General features: G+C 40.7%; 1 protein-coding gene across 1 annotated transcript in view; it reads left to right on the top strand.

Annotated features, from left to right (window-relative positions):
• Positions 1 to 23974, top strand: part of CR1 (complement C3b/C4b receptor 1 (Knops blood group)) — a 106480-nt gene that overhangs the window by 36044 nt on the left and 46462 nt on the right. Inside the window, exons 9-19 of the mRNA XM_063613605.1 lie at positions 1003 to 1221; positions 2237 to 2416; positions 3024 to 3123; positions 8712 to 8797; positions 10917 to 11315; positions 14055 to 14231; positions 14323 to 14425; positions 16036 to 16121; positions 19496 to 19714; positions 20728 to 20907; positions 21514 to 21613. Of these exons, the coding sequence (XP_063469675.1) occupies positions 1003 to 1221; positions 2237 to 2416; positions 3024 to 3123; positions 8712 to 8797; positions 10917 to 11315; positions 14055 to 14231; positions 14323 to 14425; positions 16036 to 16121; positions 19496 to 19714; positions 20728 to 20907; positions 21514 to 21613 (1849 nt within the window). The remainder of the gene's footprint in view (positions 1 to 1002; positions 1222 to 2236; positions 2417 to 3023; positions 3124 to 8711; positions 8798 to 10916; positions 11316 to 14054; positions 14232 to 14322; positions 14426 to 16035; positions 16122 to 19495; positions 19715 to 20727; positions 20908 to 21513; positions 21614 to 23974) is intronic.

Below are 23974 nucleotides of genomic sequence, written 5' to 3'. Positions count from 1 at the left end.
TAATGATTGGGAAACATGTTTCTTTAGAAAACCATGAAATTTTACTAAAACGTTTATGTTGTTAGAAATAGACTTGGACATCTTACAGTGCTTTTTAGAGTAAAATTTTGGAAGAACATAACTTATATAGAGATTCTTGCTGTCTAAGAAATCCAGCGCTCCTTGAAGCAGCATCACAAATGTCTGTTACACCATCACGCATGAAAGCTCATTGATTGGACTACTCAACCTTTCTCTTACTTTTCATAACTCTTGCTAGTTAAAGTAGCTTCTTCCAAATTCCAGTTCTAATGAAAAATGCCAATTAGAAATGAGGAAGAGACTGTTCTAAACAAATAAACAGATGCTAGAAAGGAGTAACAACTTGAAACCTGACCCAGAAAGTTAAAAGAGAAAATAAATCATCAACAGACCTAGACATTTTCAAAAGCAAAGCAATCTGAATCCATCTGGAGTTTTTTATAATGGCCTGAATATGTTTCAATTCACTGTGACAGGGCTATTGTTATCACTGAGATTGATGATCGATATCAATAAGTAATCAGCGAAAGTTTCACCTATTTAAGATGATTAGCACACATATATACATTTGAGAAATATTTCCTAAGAACGTAGGCTCCTTTCTCAGCACTGTGTCCCCAGGATCCTGATGAGTGACTCACACAGGACAAGTGCTCAATTAATATATCTTAACTAAATGAATGAGCAACCCTTCAAAGTGGCTATTTTTCTTCTTCAAATGTTTTGCTACTTCATTAAAGTTGTAAAGTTTCTATTGTCCAGGAACCGTTACTATCTGGAAGATTCAGGATAGACAAATCTCTTTTGTACTTTGCAATACATTTTCATTGACATCTCACTTAATCCAACTCTTCAAAGTCCTCATGTCTACTGTCATCTCCTTAGCATATTTTCAGCGACACCAATCATAGCACCCTGTAATTGCAGAATACCTCTGGTGAAACTCCTGAATGAAACTTAGAGCTTTTGCCTTTTTTCTAGAAATCTTTTGTCCAAGTCCTCCAGTTATTCCTAATGGGAGACACACAGGAAAACCTCTGGAAGTCTTTCCCTTTGGAAAAGCAGTAAATTACACATGCGACCCCCACCCAGACAGAGGGAGGACCTTCGACCTCATTGGAGAGAGCACCATCCGCTGCACAAGTGACCCTCAAGGGAATGGGGTTTGGAGCAGCCCTGCCCCTCGCTGTGGAATTCTGGGTTAGTGCTAAATTCCCCACATCCCAAATGGGTTCAGAATATCTAACCCAGGCCCTCCATATTTCCATAATTGCAGTGTGGTATTTATTTGTGCATTTGCCACAGTGGAATGCCAAACCAATGATAAATGGTTCTAAGGTAGGTCAACATATAAGTTCCTGATGACCTTTGCAGATGGAGGGACTGATGAAAAAAGAGGGAGGCGGTGAGTGGTGGGAAAGTCCTTCACTAGAATCATATGAATTAAAAACAAATGCCTGTGAATCCCCTCATTGAAGTGTTTGGCTTAGAAATGTGACCTAGAAAATCAGTGGCTCCTTCTGCCAGGAAATGTCTTGAGTTCCCGCCCATGCTTGTCGGACTCTCATTGGAGTTTTGATGCCTTGAAGTACAAGGAAACCAGACACAAAAGCTGGAACCTGGGCAGAAAAACTCTTTCTGGCTGCCTAAAAATGTGAAAAATTAAATCGGAGCTATCTTTACATTAAATTATATGAGCATTAGCTGAGCGTGGTGGCAATTGCCTGTGGTCTCAGCTACTCGGGAGGCTGAGATGGAAGGATCACTTAAGCCTGGGAGGCAGAGGTTGCAGTGAGCCAACATTGTGCCACTGCACTCCAGCCTGGGTGACAGAGTGAGACCCTATCTCAAAAACAATAAAAATAGGCTTTGGGAGGCCAAGACAGGTGGATCACTAGAGGTCAGGAGTTCCAGACCAGCCTGCAAACACAGTGAAATTCCAACTCTACTAACAATACAAAAAAAAATTAAAAATAAAAATAAATAAATTATATGAGTAGAAAGACCAGAGAGCAGACTAGTCTTCCAGATAATATACTTCCTTATAAGCCTATGCTAATGGAACTTTCCTTGCTATTTTACAGGGAAGTTTTTTTTTTTTTCATAACTAAAAGATTTTTTTCTTCTGGCATCAAATCTACCAAGGAAGAGAAAAGAGGAAACACATTGGGTGTCTTTTTATTAACTCAGATATTCTTGATTTCTTGGTCTCTAGGTCACTGTCAAGCCCCGGATCCTTTTCTGTTTGCTAAGTTGAAGACCCAAACCAATGCATCTGACTTTCCCATTGGGACATCTTTAAAGTACGAATGCCGTCCTGAGAACTATGGGAGGCCATTCTCTATCACATGTCTAGATAACCTGGTCTGGTCGAGTCCCAAAGATGTCTGTAAACGTGAGTAAACTTGCATTGGATATTTCCCATGTCTGCAAAAGCTTCTTATTGTATTTTTTCAAATGTGGGATATGAGAAACTTTTTCTGAAAAGTGTTCAGATAGGTGGATGTAAGAGTTTTCCTTGTAGGTCATCCTTGATTATTGCTTGAAATGCCCACTTCATGAGAATGTTTCAAGAAATAGTTGTAGAGAAAATCTTCATTCCCTTTGGGAAAGAAAATAATAAATGACTAGATCAGGAAAAAAATGGTGTAGGAAGACAAATTCTGCTTGAATAACAAGGTGGGAAGAAATCCTTTGCAAACTTTGAAATATATTGGTAGTAAATAATGCCATAAATAATCTTTACATTTTGATAAGGGATTCAAGGTATCTACACAGATCTAAATCTAGATCTGAATAGATCTGGAGGGAAGGTCTTTTTGAAAGTGGCTTAGTAGGTGGCTGATCCTCAGCACTCTGATGAGTTTTCTCAAGGTGCCAAAATCTGTGGAACCATCAGAACTGCGTGTTTTCTTCAGGAAGCTACATGCAGTTTGAGACCTTATGTACTGAAGAGAGTTCAGATTACTCTACCTGGCTCCAAAATACTTTCTTTCCCATAGGTAAATCATGTAAAACTCCTCCGGATCCAGTGAATGGCGTGGTGCATGTGATCACAGACATCCAGATTGGATCCAGAATCAACTATTCTTGTACTACAGGGTGAGTTGGCAGCAACATCTCTTGGTTTAACAGTTCCAGCACAGCAATAGTACTTTCTAGCCACATCTCAACAAGGAAACTAGGCTATTGCCACCTGCTCTTAAGAGGCTTGAACACAGGTGTTAACTCCTGATTGAAATGAACAAAGATAGGAGATTAGGGGAAAAATCTGTATCCTTGCTGGAAACCAGGGCAGTGCACATATAAACAGTATGCTGTTCACTGGATGGGAAGGAAAAAAAATTAGAAGTGTAGTAGTCAAAGCACACAAACAACCCTAACCCAGAGTAGACATTGCTGGGAGAAAGGGAAGACCATTTAGCAGCTGTGTGAGAGAACAAATTTTAATGATAACAGCACGATCGCTTGCTAGGGCTGCCATCAAAAAGTACAGGCCTTCCTCATTTTATTGTACTTCGCAGATGTTATGCTTTTTACAAATTGAAGGCTTGTGGCAACGCTGCGATAAGCATGTTCGTCGGCATCATTTATCCAACAGCGTGTGTTCACTTTGTGTCTCTGTAGCATTTGGTTATTCTCACAATATCCCAGATGTTTTCATTATTATCATGTCTGTGATTGTGATCTGTCATCAGTGATCTTTGATGTTACTATTGTCATTTTTTGGGGTCCCTACGAACTGCACCCATATAAGACAGAAAACTTGATCAATAAATGTGTGTGCTTTGACTGCTCCATGGACTAGACATTCTCCTTCTCTCTCCCTCTCTTCAGGACTCCCTAATCTCTGAGACACAATAATACTAAAATGAGTCCAATCAATAGCCCTACACTGTCCTTCAAGTGTTGACATGAAAGGAGGAGTCATGCATCTCTTACTTTAAATCAAAAGCTAGAGATGATTAAGCTTACTGAGGAAGATATGTTGAAAGCCAAGATAGGCCAAAAGCCATTCCTCATGTGCCAAACAGCTAGCGAGTTGTAAAGGCAAAGCAAAAATACTTGAAGGAAATACAAAGTACTATTCCAGTGAACACACGAATGATAAGAAGATGAAACAGCCTTATTGCTGATACGGAAGAAGTTTTAAGATCAAACTGGAAACATTTCCTGAAGCCACAGCCTAATCCTGAGCAAGGCCCTAACTCTCTTCAATTCTGTGAAGGCTGACAGAGGTCAGGAAGCTGCAGAAAAAAAGCTGGAAGCTAGCAGAATTTGGTTCCTGAGGTTTAAGGAAAGAAGCCCTCTCCATAACATAAAGGTCTAAGGTGAACCAGCAAGTGCTCATGTAAAAGCTGCAGCAAGTTATTTAGAAGATCTAGCTGAGATCACTGATGAAGGTGTTACACTAAATAACAGATTTTCCATGTAGACCAAACAGCCGTCTATTGGACTTTCATAGCTAGAGAGGAGAAGCCATTGCCTGGGTTCAAAGCTTCAAAGGACAGGCTGAGTTTTAGGAGCTAATGCCGCTGGTGACTTCGAGTTGAAGCCAATGCTCACTGACCATTCTAAAAATCCTAGGGCCCTTAAGCATTATGCTAAATGTACCTTGCCTGTGTCTATAAATGGAACAACCAAGCCTGATGACAGAGGTATGTTTGCAGCATAGTTTACTGAATATTTTAAGCCCACTGTTGAGATCTAGTGCTCAGAAAAACAGATTCCTTTCAAAATATTACTGCTCATTGACATTGCACCTAAGCAGCCAAGAGCTCTAATGGAGATGGACACGGAGATGAATGGAGTTTTCCCGCCTGCTAACAACAGCAGCCATTCTGCAGCCCATGGCTGAAGGAGTAATTTTGACTTTCAAGTTTCACTATTTAAGAAATACATTTTGTGACAGTAATTCTCCTGATGGATCTGAACAAAGTAAGTTCAAAACTGCTGGAAGGAATTCATCATTCTACATACCATGAAGAACATTCATGATTCATGGGAAGAGCTTAAAATATCAACATTAACAGGAGTTTGGTAGAAGTTAATTCCAACCCTCATGGCTGACTTTGAGAGAGGTTCAAGACTTCAGAGGAGGAAATAACTGCAGATGTGGTGAAAATAACAAGAGAACTACAATTAGAAGTGGAGCCCGAAGATGTGACTGAATTGCTACAACTTCATGATCAATGTTGAACAGATGAGGAGTTGCTTCTTATGAATGAGTAGAGAAAGTGGTTTTTTTTTAGGTGGAGCCTCTTCCTGGTGATGATGACATGAGCATTGTGAAAACGACCACGAAGGATTTAGAATATTACAAAAACTTAGTTGATAAAGCAGCAGCAGTATCTGGGAGGATTAATTCCAATTTTGAAAGCAGTTCAGAGAGTAAAATGTTACAAACAGCACTGCATGCTAGAAAAATCTTTTGTGAAAGGAAGAGTCAATCAATACAGCAATTTTATTGCTGTCTCGGCTTAAGAAATTGCCACAGCCACCCCAGCCCTCAGCAACCACCACCCTGACCAGTCCACAGCCGTCAACCTTGAGGCAAGACCCTCCACCAGCAAAAAGATTACAGCTTATTGAAGGTCAGATAATCTTTAGCATTTTTTATCAATAAACCATTTTATAAAGTATGACTTTGTTTAGACATAATGCTATTTCACGCTTAATAGACTACCGTATAGTATAAACACAACTTTTAGACTCACTGAGAAATCAAAAAATTCATGTGACTCATTTGTTGTGATACGTGTTTTATTGTGGTGGTCTAGAACTGAACCTGCAATATCTTTGAGGAATGTCTGTAACACGAAATGGGCAGCTGAATACAACAGAAGTTTTTGGAGTTCTGTTCTAGAGACTGGAAATCCAAAATCAAGGTGTTGGGAGGGCCATGCTCCCTCTGAGTCCTGTAGGGTAGGATCCTTCATTGCATCTTCCAGCTTCTGGAGCTGCAGGCCTTCCTTGGCGTGTGGCAGCAGAACTCCAATTTCTGTCTCTGTCCTCATACAGCCATCTTCCCGCTGGGTCTGTGTTCTCATATGCTGTTCTCTCTGTGCATGTCTGTGTCCAAAGTTTTCCCTTTTTATGAGGACACAAGTCATATTGGATTAGGGCCTACCTTAATGACCTTATCTTAACTTGATTGTGTCTCCAAAGATTGTATTTCCAAATAAGATCACATCCTCAGGGACTGGAGGTTAAGACTTCAACATACTTGGAGGAGACACAATTCAACCTATAATAGAGCCCCTTTGAAAACGTCAGGCATCAGGTGCTCACAGCGCAGGGTCCAGCTGTTGGTGCTCACCCTTGCTCAGCACACAATGGAGGCTTTGCCTCATTCTCACTCTTCACGGGAACAGCTAAGCCAGGTAGCGAATAGGGGCTAAGTTTGTGCCACCGCAACAGACACTGAAAGGAAGTTTGTGGTGTCCAGAACATTTGCCAGCATAGGCCTCACAGACCACAGCACCTAGAATCTGACAAAAGTTAGAATAAATCCAATGTCTCCTTTTCTCTTTTTTGTAAGCATTTTTAAATAGAATTGATAAATTTCCTGACTGTGCCCTCCCCATCTTGCATTGCTGAGTAAGTGCGGAACCTCTGTATGGCATAAAGCAGAAAAACATTGAGCTTATGAGAAGAAACAGGAAATATATGTAAAATAGACCAGTCTGAAAAATCAGGAAAAATTTTACAAAAGAGATTTACTGCCAGGAAACCAGGGAAACTTTCAGAACACTCTCCTTCTCATATTTGTGACAAGATTCAGTTGTACAAATACTTCTGTGAAACTAGCCATGAAGTGTGTATATGAATGAATATATGTGTTCAGTGTGTTTATGTATTTCATTTCATACATGTGATCTATATCAGAAAATTAAAGCAAAGAGTAAGAAGAGTTAACCGAATGTTCCCTGAATGCAGTGGGAAAAGATGAAAAGGAGAAGACAGGCAGGCACAGTGGCTCACACCTCTAATCCCAACACCCTGAGAGGCCAAGGCAAGAGGACCACTTGAGCCCAGGAGCTCGAGACCAGCCTGGGCAACATGGCAAAAACCCATCTCTACAAAAAAGCATAAAAATTAGCCGGGCATGGCGGCATGTGCCTGTAGTCACAGCTAGGCAGGAGACTAAAGTGGGAGGATCACCTGAGCCCAGGAGGCTGAGGCTTCAGTGAGCCTTGAGGAGACCCCTGCCCTCCAGCCTGGATGAGAGAATGAGACCCTTTCTCAAAAAAGGAAAAAGAGAAGACATATGTAACACGGTGTCAGGATTCAAAATACATGTAGCAAAAATTCCAGAAGGGTAAACAAATGAGTCCATACCTAGCCATCACTAGGGAAACTTCTGTGTTTCAGGGATAGAGAAAAAAACTCAGATTCCAGAAATAAAACATGAAAATGTAATACCCACAAAAGAAATAAATTTATTGGCACCACATTGATTCTATACAACACTAAATCGTATAAGATAGCATTTCTATTGCACCAAGCTAATATTCACACCTAGAGGCTCCAGATACACATTGAAGGATAAGCAAAGACACAAAAATTGTACCATTTAAGTATGTTTCCCAGGCAATTCATAAGCAAATTTTTAAAAAGGAGAATGATGAATTCCAAAAGAAATCTCAATGAGATAGGATATTGGTAAAAAGAAAAAACAACAATAAAAAAAATACACACCAAAACTTGGCAATGTAATCATAATTTATTAATAATCTCTCTAAACTCATAGAACATATCAATAAAACTAGAAAATGTGAGACAGCAAGAAAAGATGGGCTAGACTTACATTACAGAAAAGATGGGTAGACTGACTATATAGAGTTTGACTCTAAAATTGAGAAAATAGATTTAAATATGTGTCACGTGTATATGTATAATATATATGCACACCTATAAAATGAAATTCCTTATTGGAAAAAATATTAAGTTTAATTTCCAAATTATTAGAATGACTAAAACAGTTGAATCTATCTGTTCCATATAGTAAATGAGAGGGAAGGAAAAGGAATAGCAAGGAATGCATTTTTCTCTTCCACCAGAAATAAGCTCCCTCATGTTTGGGTCAGGTGACTTTATTCATTGCTTTCTCCACATCCTCATCATTGGGCATCGTGAAATCAGTGAAAAAGGCAGTGAAAGAATGATGATGAAAGCGAATCAAATGTATCATTTATCTCAATACGTTTGGTTTAATCTTCTTATTGAAAGACAAAGTCTCCTAGACGAGATCAAAAGCAACAAACCTTGTATTTATAAAAAACATGTCCCAAGTAAAATGACATAGTATTACGCACACACAAACAAAAATTGAGGGAAAATGCAAACCAAAAATGGCAGAAATAATATTTAGAGAAACATAGGATTTAAGAAAAAAATTGTCAAACAGGTCTACAAAATAATTGTTTCATTTTGGTGCCAGTTACAGTCCACAATGAAGCCAAGATATTAAGAAGCAATGTGGGCCAGGAGAAGTTAGAGCAGAAATATCTCTTTCAATAGTGAGAGAAGAGGAAAAAGAAGTAGAAAAGCTGGGAATAATAGGTAAAGTTTAGGCTAGGCCTTAGACTTCTCCTGCATTGTAATCCTTCTGGTTTGCCACATATGCATGCTGTGAGGAAGTTGATGAGGTATATACAGCACAATTATTTTCCATTTTTTGCCTTTAGGCACCGACTCATTGGTCACTCATCTGCTGAATGTATCCTCTCAGGCAATACTGCCCATTGGAGCACGAAGCCGCCAATTTGTCAACGTGAGTTGAAATCTCTTTCCCCATTCACCCCACCATTTAATCGTAGAGTTGTCCTCCTAGAAAATTACAAAGAATGAATCTCTTCCCTCTTGGAAATGGTATCCTTCTAATATTTGAAGAATCCAGTCATATCCTTAAAATGGCTCACAGCATTCCAAATTTCCACCTTCACCTAGAAATGCTTTTTTTTTCTTATCTCAAGGTCTAATTTATTTTAAACTAGTCTTTAGCTCACTTAACCCCAATTTCCTCTTCTGCTGGGTGAACACCTCCCAGTTTGAAGAGCATTTTCTTTAGTGAAGTCAACAAATACAAAGTCAGTGAAAGAAACCCTATATCCTCTCTGCAAGCTCTTAGTATCACATCAGATATTCAAGCCATGCAGCTCTTTCTTCCTTCTTATTCTTTGTCTAAACAGGGGCATGCCATCTTCCCTGTGAGTTGTTTGGAAGATGAGCTTTCTACATTTTGGGGAGCAAAGAGGAATGAGCAATTGCAAGCTAACAAGGAATATAAAATGTGTATGATCCTGGGATTAGTGATGGTGTGAGGAAATCAGCCATTTCAAACCCAGATGGTGGGAGGATAAGTGGGAACAAACTTTGTAGAAGGCCGATATCCTGGCTGGGCACTGTTCTACAGTAGAGTAGGACACAGTATTCAGTTCTTCCAAGATCAGATGAGATTGGGCGCATTCAGGGATTCAGGGCGGTATGGCTGTAGATCAGTATCCAGTTCTTTTTATTACTTCTGAATCTGTAAGTATCGTGTTTATTATATGTAATATTGTATATTTGTGCTTTGTCTTTATTAGTTCTGCCAGAGCTTTTGTTCCTATTATTTAATAAAGATGTTATACTGAGCCACGTGTGGTGACTCAAACTTGTAATCCCAGCACTTTGGAAGGCCTAGGTGAGCAGATGGCTTGAGTCCAGGAGTTTGAGACCAGCCTGTACAACATGGTAAAACCCTGTCTCTACAAAAAATACAAAAACTAAACGGGCACGGTGGCACATGCCTCTAGTCCCAACTACTCGGGAGACTGAGAGTTGGGAGGATTGCTTGAGCCAGAGAGGTTGAGGCTGCAATGAGCCATGATCATGACATTATACTCCAGCCTGGACAGCAGAGCAAGACATTGTCTCAAAAAAATGCTATACTACATGCTTTATTATATTAATATCCAATAGAATAAAGACATATGCCTTCTATATAGAGAGAACTAAATTAATAATGGTGAGATAACATAGTTAAATTCTCATTTAGCAGGAGAAATAAAAACATAGACTATAGGCTAGGCACAGTGGCTCATGCCTGTAATCCCAGCACATTGGGAGGCTGAGGCAGGCGGATCACTTGAGGTCAGGAGTTCGAGACCAGCCTGGCCAACGTGGTGAAGGCCCGTCTCTACTAAAAATACAAAAGTTAGCCGAGTCAGGCGGCGCATGCCTGAAATCCCAGCAGCTCAGGAGGCTGAGGCAGGAAAATCACTTGAATCTGGAAGGCGGGTGCTGCAGTAAGCCAAGCTCATGCCACTTCACTCCAGCCTGGGGAACAGAGTGAGGCTCTGTTAAAAAAAAAAAAAAAAAAAAAAGTGGACTCTAATAATATGTGGACACATTTAGTGAAATAACTTAACTGAGTAGAGCAGAACTTAAAATATTTTAAAACTGTAAGAACATGTCTGTACATTAGCAAATATTAGATGAGAATAATATTGTCAATATTTACTTCTGGTAATTTGGAATTTAAAAAAACTGTTAGCAAAATTTACAATAAAGTATACTTTTAAGAAACCAGGCTGGGCGCGGTGGCTCACACTTATAGTCCCAGCACTTTGAAAGGCCGAGGCAGGCAGATTGCTTGAGGCCAGGAGTTCAAGACTAGCCTGCCCAACATGGCCAAACCCCATCTCTACTAAAAATACATAAATAAACCAGACACGGTGGTGCACACCTGTGATCCCAGCTACTCCGGAGGTTGAGGTGGGAGGATTGCTTGACCTGGGAAGTGGAGGTTGCAGTGAGCCATGATCGTGCCACTGCACTGCAGCCTGGGTGACAGAGCAAGACTCTGTCCCAAGGTTTTGTTTTGGTTAATTTGCTGTCTCTTTTTCCAGGAATTCCTTGTGGGCTACCCCCAACCATCGCCAATGGAGATTTCATTAGCACCAACAGAGAGTATTTTCACTATGGATCTGTGGTGACCTACCGCTGCAATCTTGGAAGCGGAGGGAGAAAGGTGTTTGAGCTCGTGGGTGAGCCCTCCATATACTGCACCAGCAATGAAGATCAAGTGGGCATCTGGAGCGGCCCGGCCCCTCAATGCATTATACCTAACAAATGCACGCCTCCAAATGTGGAAAATGGAATATTGGTATCTGACAACAGAAGCTTATTTTCCTTAAATGAAGTTGTGGAGTTTAGGTGTCAGCCTGGCTTTGTCATGAAAGGACCCCGCCGTGTGCAATGCCAGGCTCTGAACAAATGGAAGCCAGAGCTACCAAGCTGCTCCAGGGGTGAGTCTGACTGAGGCCTAGAAGGGCCCTGCAAGTGACATGCGTTGCTGTTGGATCAGGAGATGAGTATTTGTTCAGGGGGAGGGATTTGTGGTGAGCAGGGTGGGGGAGCAAATTTTCTAGGTAGTGAACATGAAATTCAGAAGGTGTGTGTACATGCACATGTGCTGAAATTGAGAAGCAAAGCTCAGCCTGGGCCAGGGATATGATGGTTCTTTGGGGTTCTTATAAACAGATCTATCAATTACCTTTGAGTATAATAATGGTTGATACAAAATGAGTGATTCCTCTGGCCAGGCACTATAATACAGGCTATGTGTGAATTTTAATCCTTCAAACAAAGTTATTAGGTAGTTACCAGTTGTTCTATGTTTGTTTTGTTTTGCTTGAGATACTGTCTTGATCTGTCACTCAGGTTGGACTGCAGTGGTGCCATCAGGGCTTACTTCAACCTCCGCCTCCCTGGCTCAAGCAATTCTCCTGCCTGAGCCTCCCAAGTAGCTGGGAATATAGGTGTATGCCACCATGCCTGGATAAGTTTTTTATATTTTTTTTGTAGAGATAGTCTCACCATGTTGCCCAGGCTGGTCTCGAACTCCTCAGCTCAAGCAATCCACACACCTTGGCCTCCCAAAGTGCTGGGATTATAGGCATGAGCCACCATGCCCAGCCTCTATGTTTTACAGAGAATATGTGCCTTAGACAGATCAGATAACTTTCTGAGACATTAACTTGCAGACAAAACTGGATTGCAAGTCCATCCCACTCCAGAGTCTTGGCTTTGCTAATCAGCATTCCGTCATGAAATCAAAACTTACTCTAGATACTTTCAAGGAGGGAGGGATTTCATGCAGGTTGTATTAGTCTCTTCTCACATTCCTATAAAAAACTACTTGAGACTGGGTAATTTATAAAAAAAAAGACGTTTAATTGACTCAGCGTTCTGTAGGCTGTACAGGAGACATGGCTAGGGACACTTCAGGAAAGTTGCAATCATGGTGGAAGGCAAAGAGGAAGCACACATATCTTCATATGCTTGGCAGGAGAGAGAGAGAGAGAGCAAGGCGGAGGTGCTACACACTTGGGAACAAGCAGATCTCGACAGAACTCTATCACAAGACCACACTAGGGTGATGGTGCTAAACCATTAGAAACCACCTCCAAGATCCAGTCACCTCCCACCAGGCTCCTTCTCCAACACTGGGAATTACCATTTGACGTGAGATTTGGGAGGGAACACAGAGCCAAACCATATCACAGCTAATAGGTCACAAAGATGTTAGAAGGGCAGGAAAAGCAATAGGACAAAGGCAAAGTTACGAGAGATCAGGGAACTGCTGTGGCTCCCAGTCTAGAGCACAGGAGCCTGGACTGATGCTGAAATGGCCAGCCCCTCCCACTGAGCAGGCAGCTCCCTGAAAGCTGCTAATACTGCAGGAGCCACCACTGCTGCCAGAATGCAGCTGATATTGCAGGAGCAAAAGTCATTGGCATCATTAGAACTGAAGCTGTAGCTGCTCACTGAAGTCATCCATACTGCCACTGCCCAAGCCACTTCTAGAAGTAGAACAGATTCTGCCATCATCCTGCTTTTTAATTTGGTATATATGCCTCCAATTGACAGAACCTAACCAGAGCCCAGCTATCAAGGAAGACAAACGATTGTAGTTTTAAGGCTTCCATTGCTAGCTGTCAAAAGACAGTGCAGAAGCGTGAGGCTGGGGTCAACAGAAATTTAACCAGCACAGCACCTCAATATTACATCATCAGGCATTGTTTAGTCAAGAGAAACACTGGGTGATGAGCCCTGAAAATGGACATTACAGCATCAGAGTATTTACAAACTCCCCAAAGAAGTCATTTCTCTAGTCCAATCCCCCATTTGATGCTTGAGAAAGCTGAAGTCCAGAAAAGGGAACTGATCTGTTCAAAGACAAACTGAAATTATTTTTTCCATTTTATAACAGTTTTATGTAACTTAGTTGAGATCCAAATGTGTTCTGATTTCTCGAGGTCAGATCAACTAAATTAAGAGAGAGCCTGAGATGCCGTTACAATATGTCGCATGAAATATACACTCTCATTATGGTGACAGTAGGTCTTTCAGATTTTCTTCAACAGTTTCCTACCTTCTCACTGAGGTGAAATGAATGACTAGGCAGCACCCTGGTACATAGCATGGAGAGAGGAGACTCATAGTTCTTCACCACCCTATGTCAGGTGGCCGCTGAGAGAAGACTTGAAAGCAGATGAGAATAGATGTATGGACGCTATTTGTTGCACCAGTGTGATAGGTGATGGAGGGACCTATTAGATGAGACATGGGCAGGGGCACTCCTTTATTGCCTAAAATGCAAGACTAAATTGGTGATGCCTTCTAGAAAGGAAGTACGAAGATATAAAAATCCATCATTCCTCCCAATTTTGTACTGGGTGAACAGTAATTGGAAGCATTCTAGAAGGAAGTGTCCATTCTGAAATCTTAGTTGAATACTTTAGATGAGAAACAATGAATTGGGGATACCTCTGTTTTAGTCACAGTTGTGCCATGTGTCAGTTCTGTGACTGATGGCAAGACATCTTCCTTGCACTGTGTATTTAGTTTATCAATGTAATAAGGCTCTTATTCTACCTTTATTATTATATATAGATTTGTAATTATTATTCCCTTGGCCAGTTTAACAGTGAGAAAAAAGTTATTTTCACACAATTAGCAGTACTTTGTTTCTCTCTCCCCAGTATGTCAGCCGCCTCCAGGTGTCCTGCATGGTGAGCATACCCAAAGGGACAAGGACAACTTTTCACCCGGGCAGGAAGTGTTCTACAGCTGTGAGCCCGGCTATGACCTCAGAGGGGCTGCGTCTCTGCGCTGCACACTCCAGGGAGACTGGAGCCCTGAAGCCCCCAGATGTGAAGGTGACTAGACTCTTATCTGGCTTGATATTTTTAGCTTGCGTCTTTATTCTCCACATGCCAGTGATTTCTGTTCATTTGTCTTTTTCTCCAGTGAAATCCTGTGATGACTTCATGGGCCAACTTCTTAATGGCCGTGTGCTATTTCCAGTAAATCTCCAGCTTGGAGCAAAAGTGGATTTTGTTTGTGATGAAGGGTGAGTATGAGCTTGCCTGACCTGCTGGACATTGTAATTGGGGTTGGGAATTAGTCTGAAAAGGGGAGATTTGGTGTGGCTTAAAAGAAACACACACACACACACACACACACATTCAGAGAGATGAACTTTCAAAGTGCACATAGGAAGAAAGGAAAGAAACGTATAGAACTAATAACATGAGATATGAAGAGGAAACTGGAACACATATTAACTGGCAAGTTCAAAGGCAAGTATAACTACTGGTTATGAATATAGAGGTAACACATTAAGCAAAAAATATCAGCCAGGCACGGTGGCTCATGCCTGTAATCCTAGCACCTTTGGGAGTTTGAGGCGGGCAGATCACCGGAGGTCAGGAGTTGGAGACCAGCCTGGACAACATGGTGAAACCCTGTCTCTACTAAAAATACAAAAGTTAGCTTGGCATGGTGGCATGTGCCTGTAATCTCAGCTACTCGGGTGGATGAGGCACGAGAATCACTTGAACCTGGGAGGTGGAGTTTGCAGTGAGCCAAGATGGCACCATTGCACTCCAGCGTGGACAACAAGAGTGAAACTTCGTCTCAGGAAAAAAAATCATATTTTACAAGCAAAAAGGAATATGAGTAATTTAGAGAGTACCAGAAAAGATTGCAAGTAACAAAAAGCTTATTATAAAAAGCTAGGATCATTTAAGAATCATTTCAGTAAATTCTTTAAATCATCACTAGTGAAATTTGTGATAGGACTGAAAATGTAAAAATCAGCATTTTTTCAAAAATTCAGTCATGTATCATCTGGCTAGTCATGGGCTCTGGGCTCTGGGCTGGGGTCCTGATGGCTGCTGTTAATATTTCCAGCAAGGTCATTACCTTGTTTATGTCCATCTAGTGCTCTTCGCAGGGTGCACGTCTCTACATGGGAGCTGACCAACATGGGTAACAAAGCACCTGATCCCAAAACGTAACACAGCATCTTGGCAGGCTCCAAATGCCAGCACCCAGTAAGAGTTAGGAGGGCATCGGGGTCCAACAGACATTGAGAATTTTCGACAATTGCATACAAAAATTATGTCCTCTCTTCTTTCCTTTTTCCCCTAGAATATTCACGCTTACTCTTCAGCAGCCCAAACTGCCCTTTTGAGCCTTCTTCACACCATCACAGATGTGGAGATGAAAGGACAATCTCTGTTCTCTCGTCAGCTATTTCCCACTTTTCCACTCCAAACTGGGAGCTGTTTTACTTGCTGTTCCAGGGTCAGAGTTAGGAAGGCACTGCATTAGAAGACTGGGTTTCTAATAATGACAATGAGTGATTTATCAGGTTATCATGGAGTAATCTGTGAAGCTCCAGGCCTGGGTCCTGGGTCAAGGGGATGGCAGCTATGTCATGACCACCTTTTTCAATTCAAGCAGGACTATCATGTGACCAGGCTACTGCGTTTTGCCATTCTATATTGCTCCCTTCTGGAGGCTGGGATTGTTCCAGAATAAGGTAGCCTGTGCAACTCTGCCACCTGCTGGCCTCAGGTCCTCAAAATCCTGAGATGTGGGGCTGGGCCCTAGATTGTGAACTAAGTGTCCTCTTGGCTGAAACAGCTCACTATTCACTCCTATTTTCTTCTTTAGATTTCAATTAAAAGGCAACTCTGCTAGTTACTGCGTCTTGGCTGGAATGGAAAGCCTTTGGAATAGCAGCGTTCCAGTGTGCGAACGTGAGTAGTAGGAGTAACATTTCAGGCCAATCTCTCCCCTTCATCTGTTGAGTATTTGACCCATGACCTCCCCTAATGTGGTTCTTCAATTTTCTAGTCTGAATTATTGATTTGAAAATTGCTTATTTTAATAATGTTTGGTTGTGAATCAATGTGTACATCACCTGTCTTTGGAACCATCTGATCTGTCTCTGTCCTTCTGTATTCTGTGTTCTAGTGCGATAAATCCTGTGGTAGAGTGCTTCTAGGTCAGGAGAGATTAGATAATGTGAAGCCTTAACAATTTGCTTTCTTTCTCTCTTTCTTTTCTTTCTTTTTTCTCTTCCTTCCTTTCTTCAGTTCTTTCTTCCCTTCTTCCCTTTCTCTCCCCTTTCTTCCTTCTTTCCTCCCTTCTTTCTTTTCCATTTTATTCTCCCATCAGGTGCAGTCTACAATTTTTGTGTATATTTGATAATACACAAATATTAAACATACCTTTATTTAATCAATATTTATTGATCACATACTTTGTGCCTGATGTTCATCTAGCCACTGGAGTTGTATCAATGAACAAGACGAATGAATTCCCTGTCCCCATGTTGTTTCTACTCAGGTGGGGAGAGGGACAAGAAAGAAAAATAAATTCAATGCTATGAAGATAGTAGAGCAAAGCATTTAGGAATGAAGGAAAAGTGAGGAGCGACATTAGACAAGGCGAGCAGTTCGAGACTCCTTAAATTCTCAAACCATGTACCTAAATAATTTATGCTGAGAGATTCATAAATAATGTCATTTTTAAAAATTTATTATACTTTAAGTTCTAGGGTACATGTGCACAATGTGCAGGTTTGTTACATATGTATGCATGTGCCATGTTGGTGTGCTGCACCCATTAACTCGTCATTTACATTAGGTACATCTCCTAATGCTATCCCTCCCCCCTCCCCAACCCCACAACAGGCCCCGGTGTGTTATGTTCCCCTTCCTGTGTCCAAGTGTTCTTGTTGTTCAATTCCCACCTGTGAGTGAGAACATGCGGTGTTTAGTTTTTTGTCCTTATGATAGTTTGCTGAGAATGATGGTTTCCAGCTTTATCCATGTCACTAAAAAGGACATGAACTCATCCTTCTTTATGGCTGCATAGTATTCCATGGTGTATATGTGCCACATTTTCTTAATCCAGTGTATCATTGATGGACATTTGGGTTGGTTCCAAGTCTTTGCTATTGTGAATAGTGCAGTAATAAACATGTGTGCATGTGTCTTTATAGCAGCATGATTTATAATCCTTTGGGTATATACCCAATAATGGGATTGCTGGGTCAAATGGTATTTCTAGTTCTAGATCCTTGAGGAATCTCCACACTGTCTTCCACAATGGTTGAACTAGTTTACAGTCCCACCAACAGTGTAAAAGTGTTCCTATTTCTCCACATCCTCTCCAGCACCTGTTGTTTCCTAACTTTTAATGATGGCCATTCTAACTGGTGTGAGATGATATCTCATTGTGGTTTTGATTTGCATTTCTCTGATGGCCAGTAATGATGAGCATTTTTTCATGTGTCTGTTGGCTGCATAAATGTCTTCTTTTGAAAAGTGTCTGCTCATATCCTTCACCCACTTTTTGATGAGGTTGTTTTTTTTCTTGTAAATTTGTTTGAGTTCTTTGTAGATTCTGGGTATTAGCACTTTGTCAGATGAGTAGATTGCAAAAATTTTCTCCCATTCTGTAGGTTGCCTGGTCACTCTGATGGTAGTTTCTTTTGCTGTGCAGAAGCTCTTTAATTAGATCCCATTTGTCAATTTTGGCTTTTCTTGCCATTGCTTTTGGTGTTTTAGACATGCAGTCCTTGCCCATACCTATGTCCTGAATGGTGTTGCCTATGTTTTCTTCTAGGGTTTTTATGGTTTTAGGTCTAACATTTAAGTCTTTAATCCATCTTGAATTAATTTTTGTATACAGTGAAAGGAAGGGATCCAGTTTCAGCTTTCTACATATGGCTAGCCAGTTTTCCCAGTACCATTTATTAAATAGGGAATCCTTTCCCCATTGCTTGCTTTTGTCAGGTTTGTCAAAGATCAGATGGTTGTAGATGTGTAGTATTATTTCTGAGGGCTCTGTTCTGTTGCATTGGTCTATATCTCTGTTTTGGTGCCAGTACCATGCTGTTTTGGTTACTGTAGCCTTGTAGTTTAGTTTGAAGTCAGGTAGCTTGATGCCTCCAGTTTGTTGTTTTGGCTTAGGATCGACTTGGCAATGTGGGCTCTTTAAATAATGTCATTTTTTGAAAATGAGCCCCATATGTTCAATAATCAGTAGACTACTGATTTCTCCTAGTCTCCCCATTTATAATTTCCCCAATAGAAGATAAAACTTTGCTTCATTTCTTGATTCTAATGATTGGGAAACATGTTTCTTTAGAAAACCATGAAATTTTACTAAAACGTTTATGTTGTTAGAAATAGACTTGGACATCTTACAGTGCTTTTTAGAGTAAAATTTTGGAAGAACATAACTTATATAGAGATTCTTGCTGTCTAAGAAATCCAGCGCTCCTTGAAGCAGCATCACAAATGTCTGTTACACCATCACGCATGAAAGCTCATTGATTGGACTACTCAACCTTTCTCTTACTTTTCATAACTCTTGCTAGTTAAAGTAGCTTCTTCCAAATTCCAGTTCTAATGAAAAATGCCAATTAGAAATGAGGAAGAGACTGTTCTAAACAAATAAACAGATGCTAGAAAGGAGTAACAACTTGAAACCTGACCCAGAAAGTTAAAAGAGAAAATAAATCATCAACAGACCTAGACATTTTCAAAAGCAAAGCAATCTGAATCCATCTGGAGTTTTTTATAATGGCCTGAATATGTTTCAATTCACTGTGACAGGGCTATTGTTATCACTGAGATTGATGATCGATATCAATAAGTAATCAGCGAAAGTTTCACCTATTTAAGATGATTAGCACACATATATACATTTGAGAAATATTTCCTAAGAACGTAGGCTCCTTTCTCAGCACTGTGTCCCCAGGATCCTGATGAGTGACTCACACAGGACAAGTGCTCAATTAATATATCTTAACTAAATGAATGAGCAACCCTTCAAAGTGGCTATTTTTCTTCTTCAAATGTTTTGCTACTTCATTAAAGTTGTAAAGTTTCTATTGTTCAGGAACCGTTACTATTTGGAAGATTCAGGATAGACAAATCTCTTTTGTACTTTGCAATACACTCATTGACATCTCACTTAATCCAACTCTTCAAAGTCCTCATGTCTACTGTCATCTCCTTAGCATATTTTCAGCGACACCAATCATAGCACCCTGTAATTGCAGAATACCTCTGGTGAAACTCCTGAATGAAACTTAGAGCTTTTGCCTTTTTTCTAGAAATCTTTTGTCCAAGTCCTCCAGTTATTCCTAATGGGAGACACACAGGAAAACCTCTGGAAGTCTTTCCCTTTGGAAAAGCAGTAAATTACACATGCGACCCCCACCCAGACAGAGGGAGGACCTTCGACCTCATTGGAGAGAGCACCATCCGCTGCACAAGTGACCCTCAAGGGAATGGGGTTTGGAGCAGCCCTGCCCCTCGCTGTGGAATTCTGGGTTAGTGCTAAATTCCCCACATCCCAAATGGGTTCAGAATATCTAACCCAGGCCCTCCATATTTCCATAATTACAGTGTGGTATTTATTTGTGCATTTGCCACAGTGGAATGCCAAACCAATGATAAATGGTTCTAAGGTAGGTCAACATATAAGTTCCTGATGACCTTTGCAGATGGAGGGACTGATGAAAAAAGAGGGAGACGGTGAGTGGTGGGAAAGTCCTTCACTAGAATCATATGAATTAAAAACAAATGCCTGTGAATGCCCTTATTGAAATGTTTGGCTTAGAAATGTGACCTAGAAAATCGGTGGCTCCTTCTGCCAGGAAATGTCTTGAGTTCCTGCCCATGCTTGTCGGACTCTCATTGGAGTTTTGATGCCTTGAAGTACAAGGAAACCAGACACAAAAGCTGGAACCTGGGCAGAAAAACTCTTTCTGGCTGCCTAAAAATGTGAAAATTAAATCGGAGCTATCTTTACATTAAATTATATGAGCATTAACTGAGCATGGTGGCAATTGCCTGTGGTCCCAGCTACTCAGGAGGCTGAGATGGAAGGATCACTTAAGCCTGGGAGGCAGAGGTTGCAGTGAGCCAACATTGTGCCACTGCACTCCAGCCTGGGTGACAGAGTGAGACCCTATCTCAAAAACAATAAAAATAGGCTTTGGGAGGCCAAGGCAGGTGGATCACTAGAGGTCAGGAGTTCCAGAACAGCCTGCAAACACAGTGAAACTCCAACTCTACTAAAAATACAAAAAAAAATTAAAAATAAAAATAAATAAATTATATGAGTAGAAAGACCAGAGAGCAGACTAGTCTTCCAGATAATATACTTCCTTATAAGCCTATGCTAATGGAACTTTCCTTTCTGTTTTACAGGGAAGTTTTTTTTTTTTCATAACTAAAAGTTTCTTTTCTTCTGGCATCAAATCTACCAAGGAAGAGAAAAGAGGAAACACACTGAGTATCTTTTTATTAACTCAGATATTCTTGATTTCTTGGTCTCTAGGTCACTGCCAAGCCCCGGATCCTTTTCTGTTTGCTAAGTTGAAAACCCAAACCAATGCATCTGACTTTCCCATTGGGACATCTTTAAAGTACGAATGCCGTCCTGAGTACTATGGGAGGCCATTCTCTATCACATGTCTAGACAACCTGGTCTGGTCGAGTCCCAAAGATGTCTGTAAACGTGAGTAAACTTGCATTGGATCTTTCCCATGTCTGCAAAAGCTTCTTATTGTATTTTTTCCAATGTGGGATATGAGAAACCTTTTCTGAAGTGTTCAGATAGGTGGATGTGAGAGTTTTTCTTGTAGGTAATCCTTGATTATTGCTTGAAATGCCCACTTCATGAGAATGTTTCAAGAAATAGTTGTAGAGAAAATCTTCAGTCCATATGGGAAAGAAAATAATAAATGACTAGATCAGGAAAAAAAATGGTGTAGGAAGACAAATTCTGCTTGAATAACAAGGTGGGAAGAAATCCTTTGCAAACTTTGAAATATATTGGTAGTAAATAATGCCACAAATGATCTTTACATTTTGATAAGGGATGCAAGGTATCTACACAGATCTAAATCTAGATCTGAATAGATCTGGAGGGAAGGTCTTTTTGAAAGTGGCTTAGTAGGTGGCTGATCCTCAGCACTCTGATGAGTTTTCTCAAGGTGCCAAAATCTGTGGAACCATCAGAACTGCGTGTTTTCTTCAGGAAGCTACATGCAGTTTGAGACCTTATGTACAGAAGAGAGTTCAGATGACTCTACCTGGCTCCAAAATACTTTCTTTCCCATAGGTAAATCATGTAAAACTCCTCCAGATCCAGTGAATGGCGTGGTGCATGTGATCACAGACATCCAGATTGGATCCAGAATCAACTATTCTTGTACTACAGGGTGAGTTGGCAGCAACATCTCTTGGTTTAACAGTTCCAGCACAGCAATAGTACTTTCTAGCCACATCTCAACAAGGAAACTAGGCTATTGCCACCTGCTCTTAAGAGGCTTGAACACAGGTGTTAACTCCTGATTGAAATGAACAAAGATAGGAGAAGATTAGGGGAAAAATCTGTATCCTTGCTGGAAACCAGGGCAGTGCACATATAAACAGTATGCTGTTGACTGGATGGGAAGGAAAAAAAATTAGAAGTGTAGTAGTCAAAGCACACAAACAACCCTAACCCAGAGTAGACATTGCTGGGAGAAAGGGAAGACCATGTAGCAGCTGTGTGAGAGAACAAATTTTAATGATAACAGCACGATCGCTTGCTAGGGCTGCCATCAAAAAGTACAGGCCTTCCTCATTTTATTGTACTTCGCAGATGTTATGCTTTTTACAAATTGAAGGCTTGTGGCAACGCTGCGATAAGCATGTTCGTCGGCATCATTTATCCAACAGCGTGTGTTCACTTTGTGTCTCTGCAGCATTTGGTTATTCTCACAATATCCCAGATGTTTTCATTATTATCATGTCTGTGATTGTGATCTGTCATCAGTGATCTTTGATGTTACTATTGTCATTTTTTGGGGTCCCTACGAACTGCACCCATATAAGACAGAAAACTTAATCAATAAATGTGTGTGCTTTGACTGCTCCATGGACTAGACATTCTCCTTCTCTCTCCCTCTCTTCAGGACTCCCTAATCTCTGAGACACAATAATACTAAAATGAGTCCAATCAATAGCCCTACACTGGCCTTCAAGTGTTGACATGAAAGGAGGAGTCATGCATCTCTTACTTTAAATCAAAAGCTAGAGATGATTAAGCTTACTGAGGAAGATATGTTGAAAGCCAAGATAGGCCAAAAGCCATTCCTCATGTGCCAAACAGCTAGCGAGTTGTAAAGGCAAAGCAAAAATACTTGAAGGAAATACAAAGTACTATTCCAGTGAACACACGAATGATAAGAAGATGAAACAGCCTTATTGCTGATACGGAAGAAGTTTTAAGATCAAACTGGAAACATTTCCTGAAGCCACAGCCTAATCCTGAGCAAAGCCCTAACTCTCTTCAATTCTGTGAAGGCTGACAGAGGTCAGGAAGCTGCAGAAAAACTGCTGGAAGCTAGCAGAATTTGGTTCCTGAGGTTTAAGGAAAGAAGCCCTCTCCATAACATAAAGGTCTAAGGTGAACCAGCAAGTGCTCATGTAAAAGCTGCAGCAAGTTATTTAGAAGATCTAGCTAAGATCACTGATGAAGGTGTTACACTAAATAACAGATTTTCCATGTAGACCAAACAGCCGTCTATTGGACTTTCATAGCTAGAGAGGAGAAGCCATTGCCTGGGTTCAAAGCTTCAAAGGACAGGCTGAGTTTTAGGAGCTAATGCCGCTGGTGACTTCGAGTTGAAGCCAATGCTCACCGACCATTCTAAAAATCCTAGGGCCCTTAAGCATTATGCCAAATGTACCTTGCTTGTGTCTATAAATGGAACAACCAAGCCTGATGACAGAGGTATGTTTGCAGCATAGTTTACTGAATATTTTAAGCCCACTGTTGAGATCTAGTGCTCAGAAAAACAGATTCCTTTCAAAATATTACTGCTCATTGACATTGCACCAAAGCAGCCAAGAGCTCTAATGGAGATGGACAGGGAGATGAATGGAGTTTTCCTGCCTGCTAACAACAGCAGCCATTCTGCAGCCCATGGCTGAAGGAGTAATTTTGACTTTCAAGTTTCACTATTTAAGAAATACATTTTGTAAGGTGAGTCCCCACAGACAGTAATTCCTCTGATGGATCTGAACAAAGTAAGTTCAAAACTGCTGGAAGGAATTCATCATTCTACATACCATGAAGAACATTCATGATTCATGGGAAGAGCTTAAAATATCAACATTAACAGGAGTTTGGTAGAAGTTAATTCCAACCCTCATGGCTGACTTTGAGAGAGGTTCAAGACTTCAGCAGAAGAAATAACTGCAGATGTGGTGAAAATAACAAGAGAACTACAATTAGAAGTGGAGCCCGAAGATGTGACTGAATTGCTACAACTTCATGATCAATGTTGAACAGATGAGGAGTTGCTTCTTATGAATGAGTAGAGAAAGTGGTTTTTTTTTTAGGTGGAGCCTCTTCCTGGTGATGATGACATGAGCATTGTGAAAATGACCGTGAAGGATTTAGAATATTACAAAAACTTAGTTGATAAAGCAGCAGCAGTATCTGGGAGGATTAATTCCAATTTTGAAAGCAGTTCAGAGGGTAAAATGTTACAAACAGCACTGCATGCTAGAAAAATCTTTTGTGAAAGGAA

This window comes from Symphalangus syndactylus, chromosome 19, assembly GCF_028878055.3.
Source record: "Symphalangus syndactylus isolate Jambi chromosome 19, NHGRI_mSymSyn1-v2.1_pri, whole genome shotgun sequence".
NCBI lineage: Eukaryota > Metazoa > Chordata > Mammalia > Primates > Hylobatidae > Symphalangus > Symphalangus syndactylus.
Note: the sequence above shows the minus strand (reverse complement) of the source record. Positions and strands in the feature narration are given on the sequence as shown.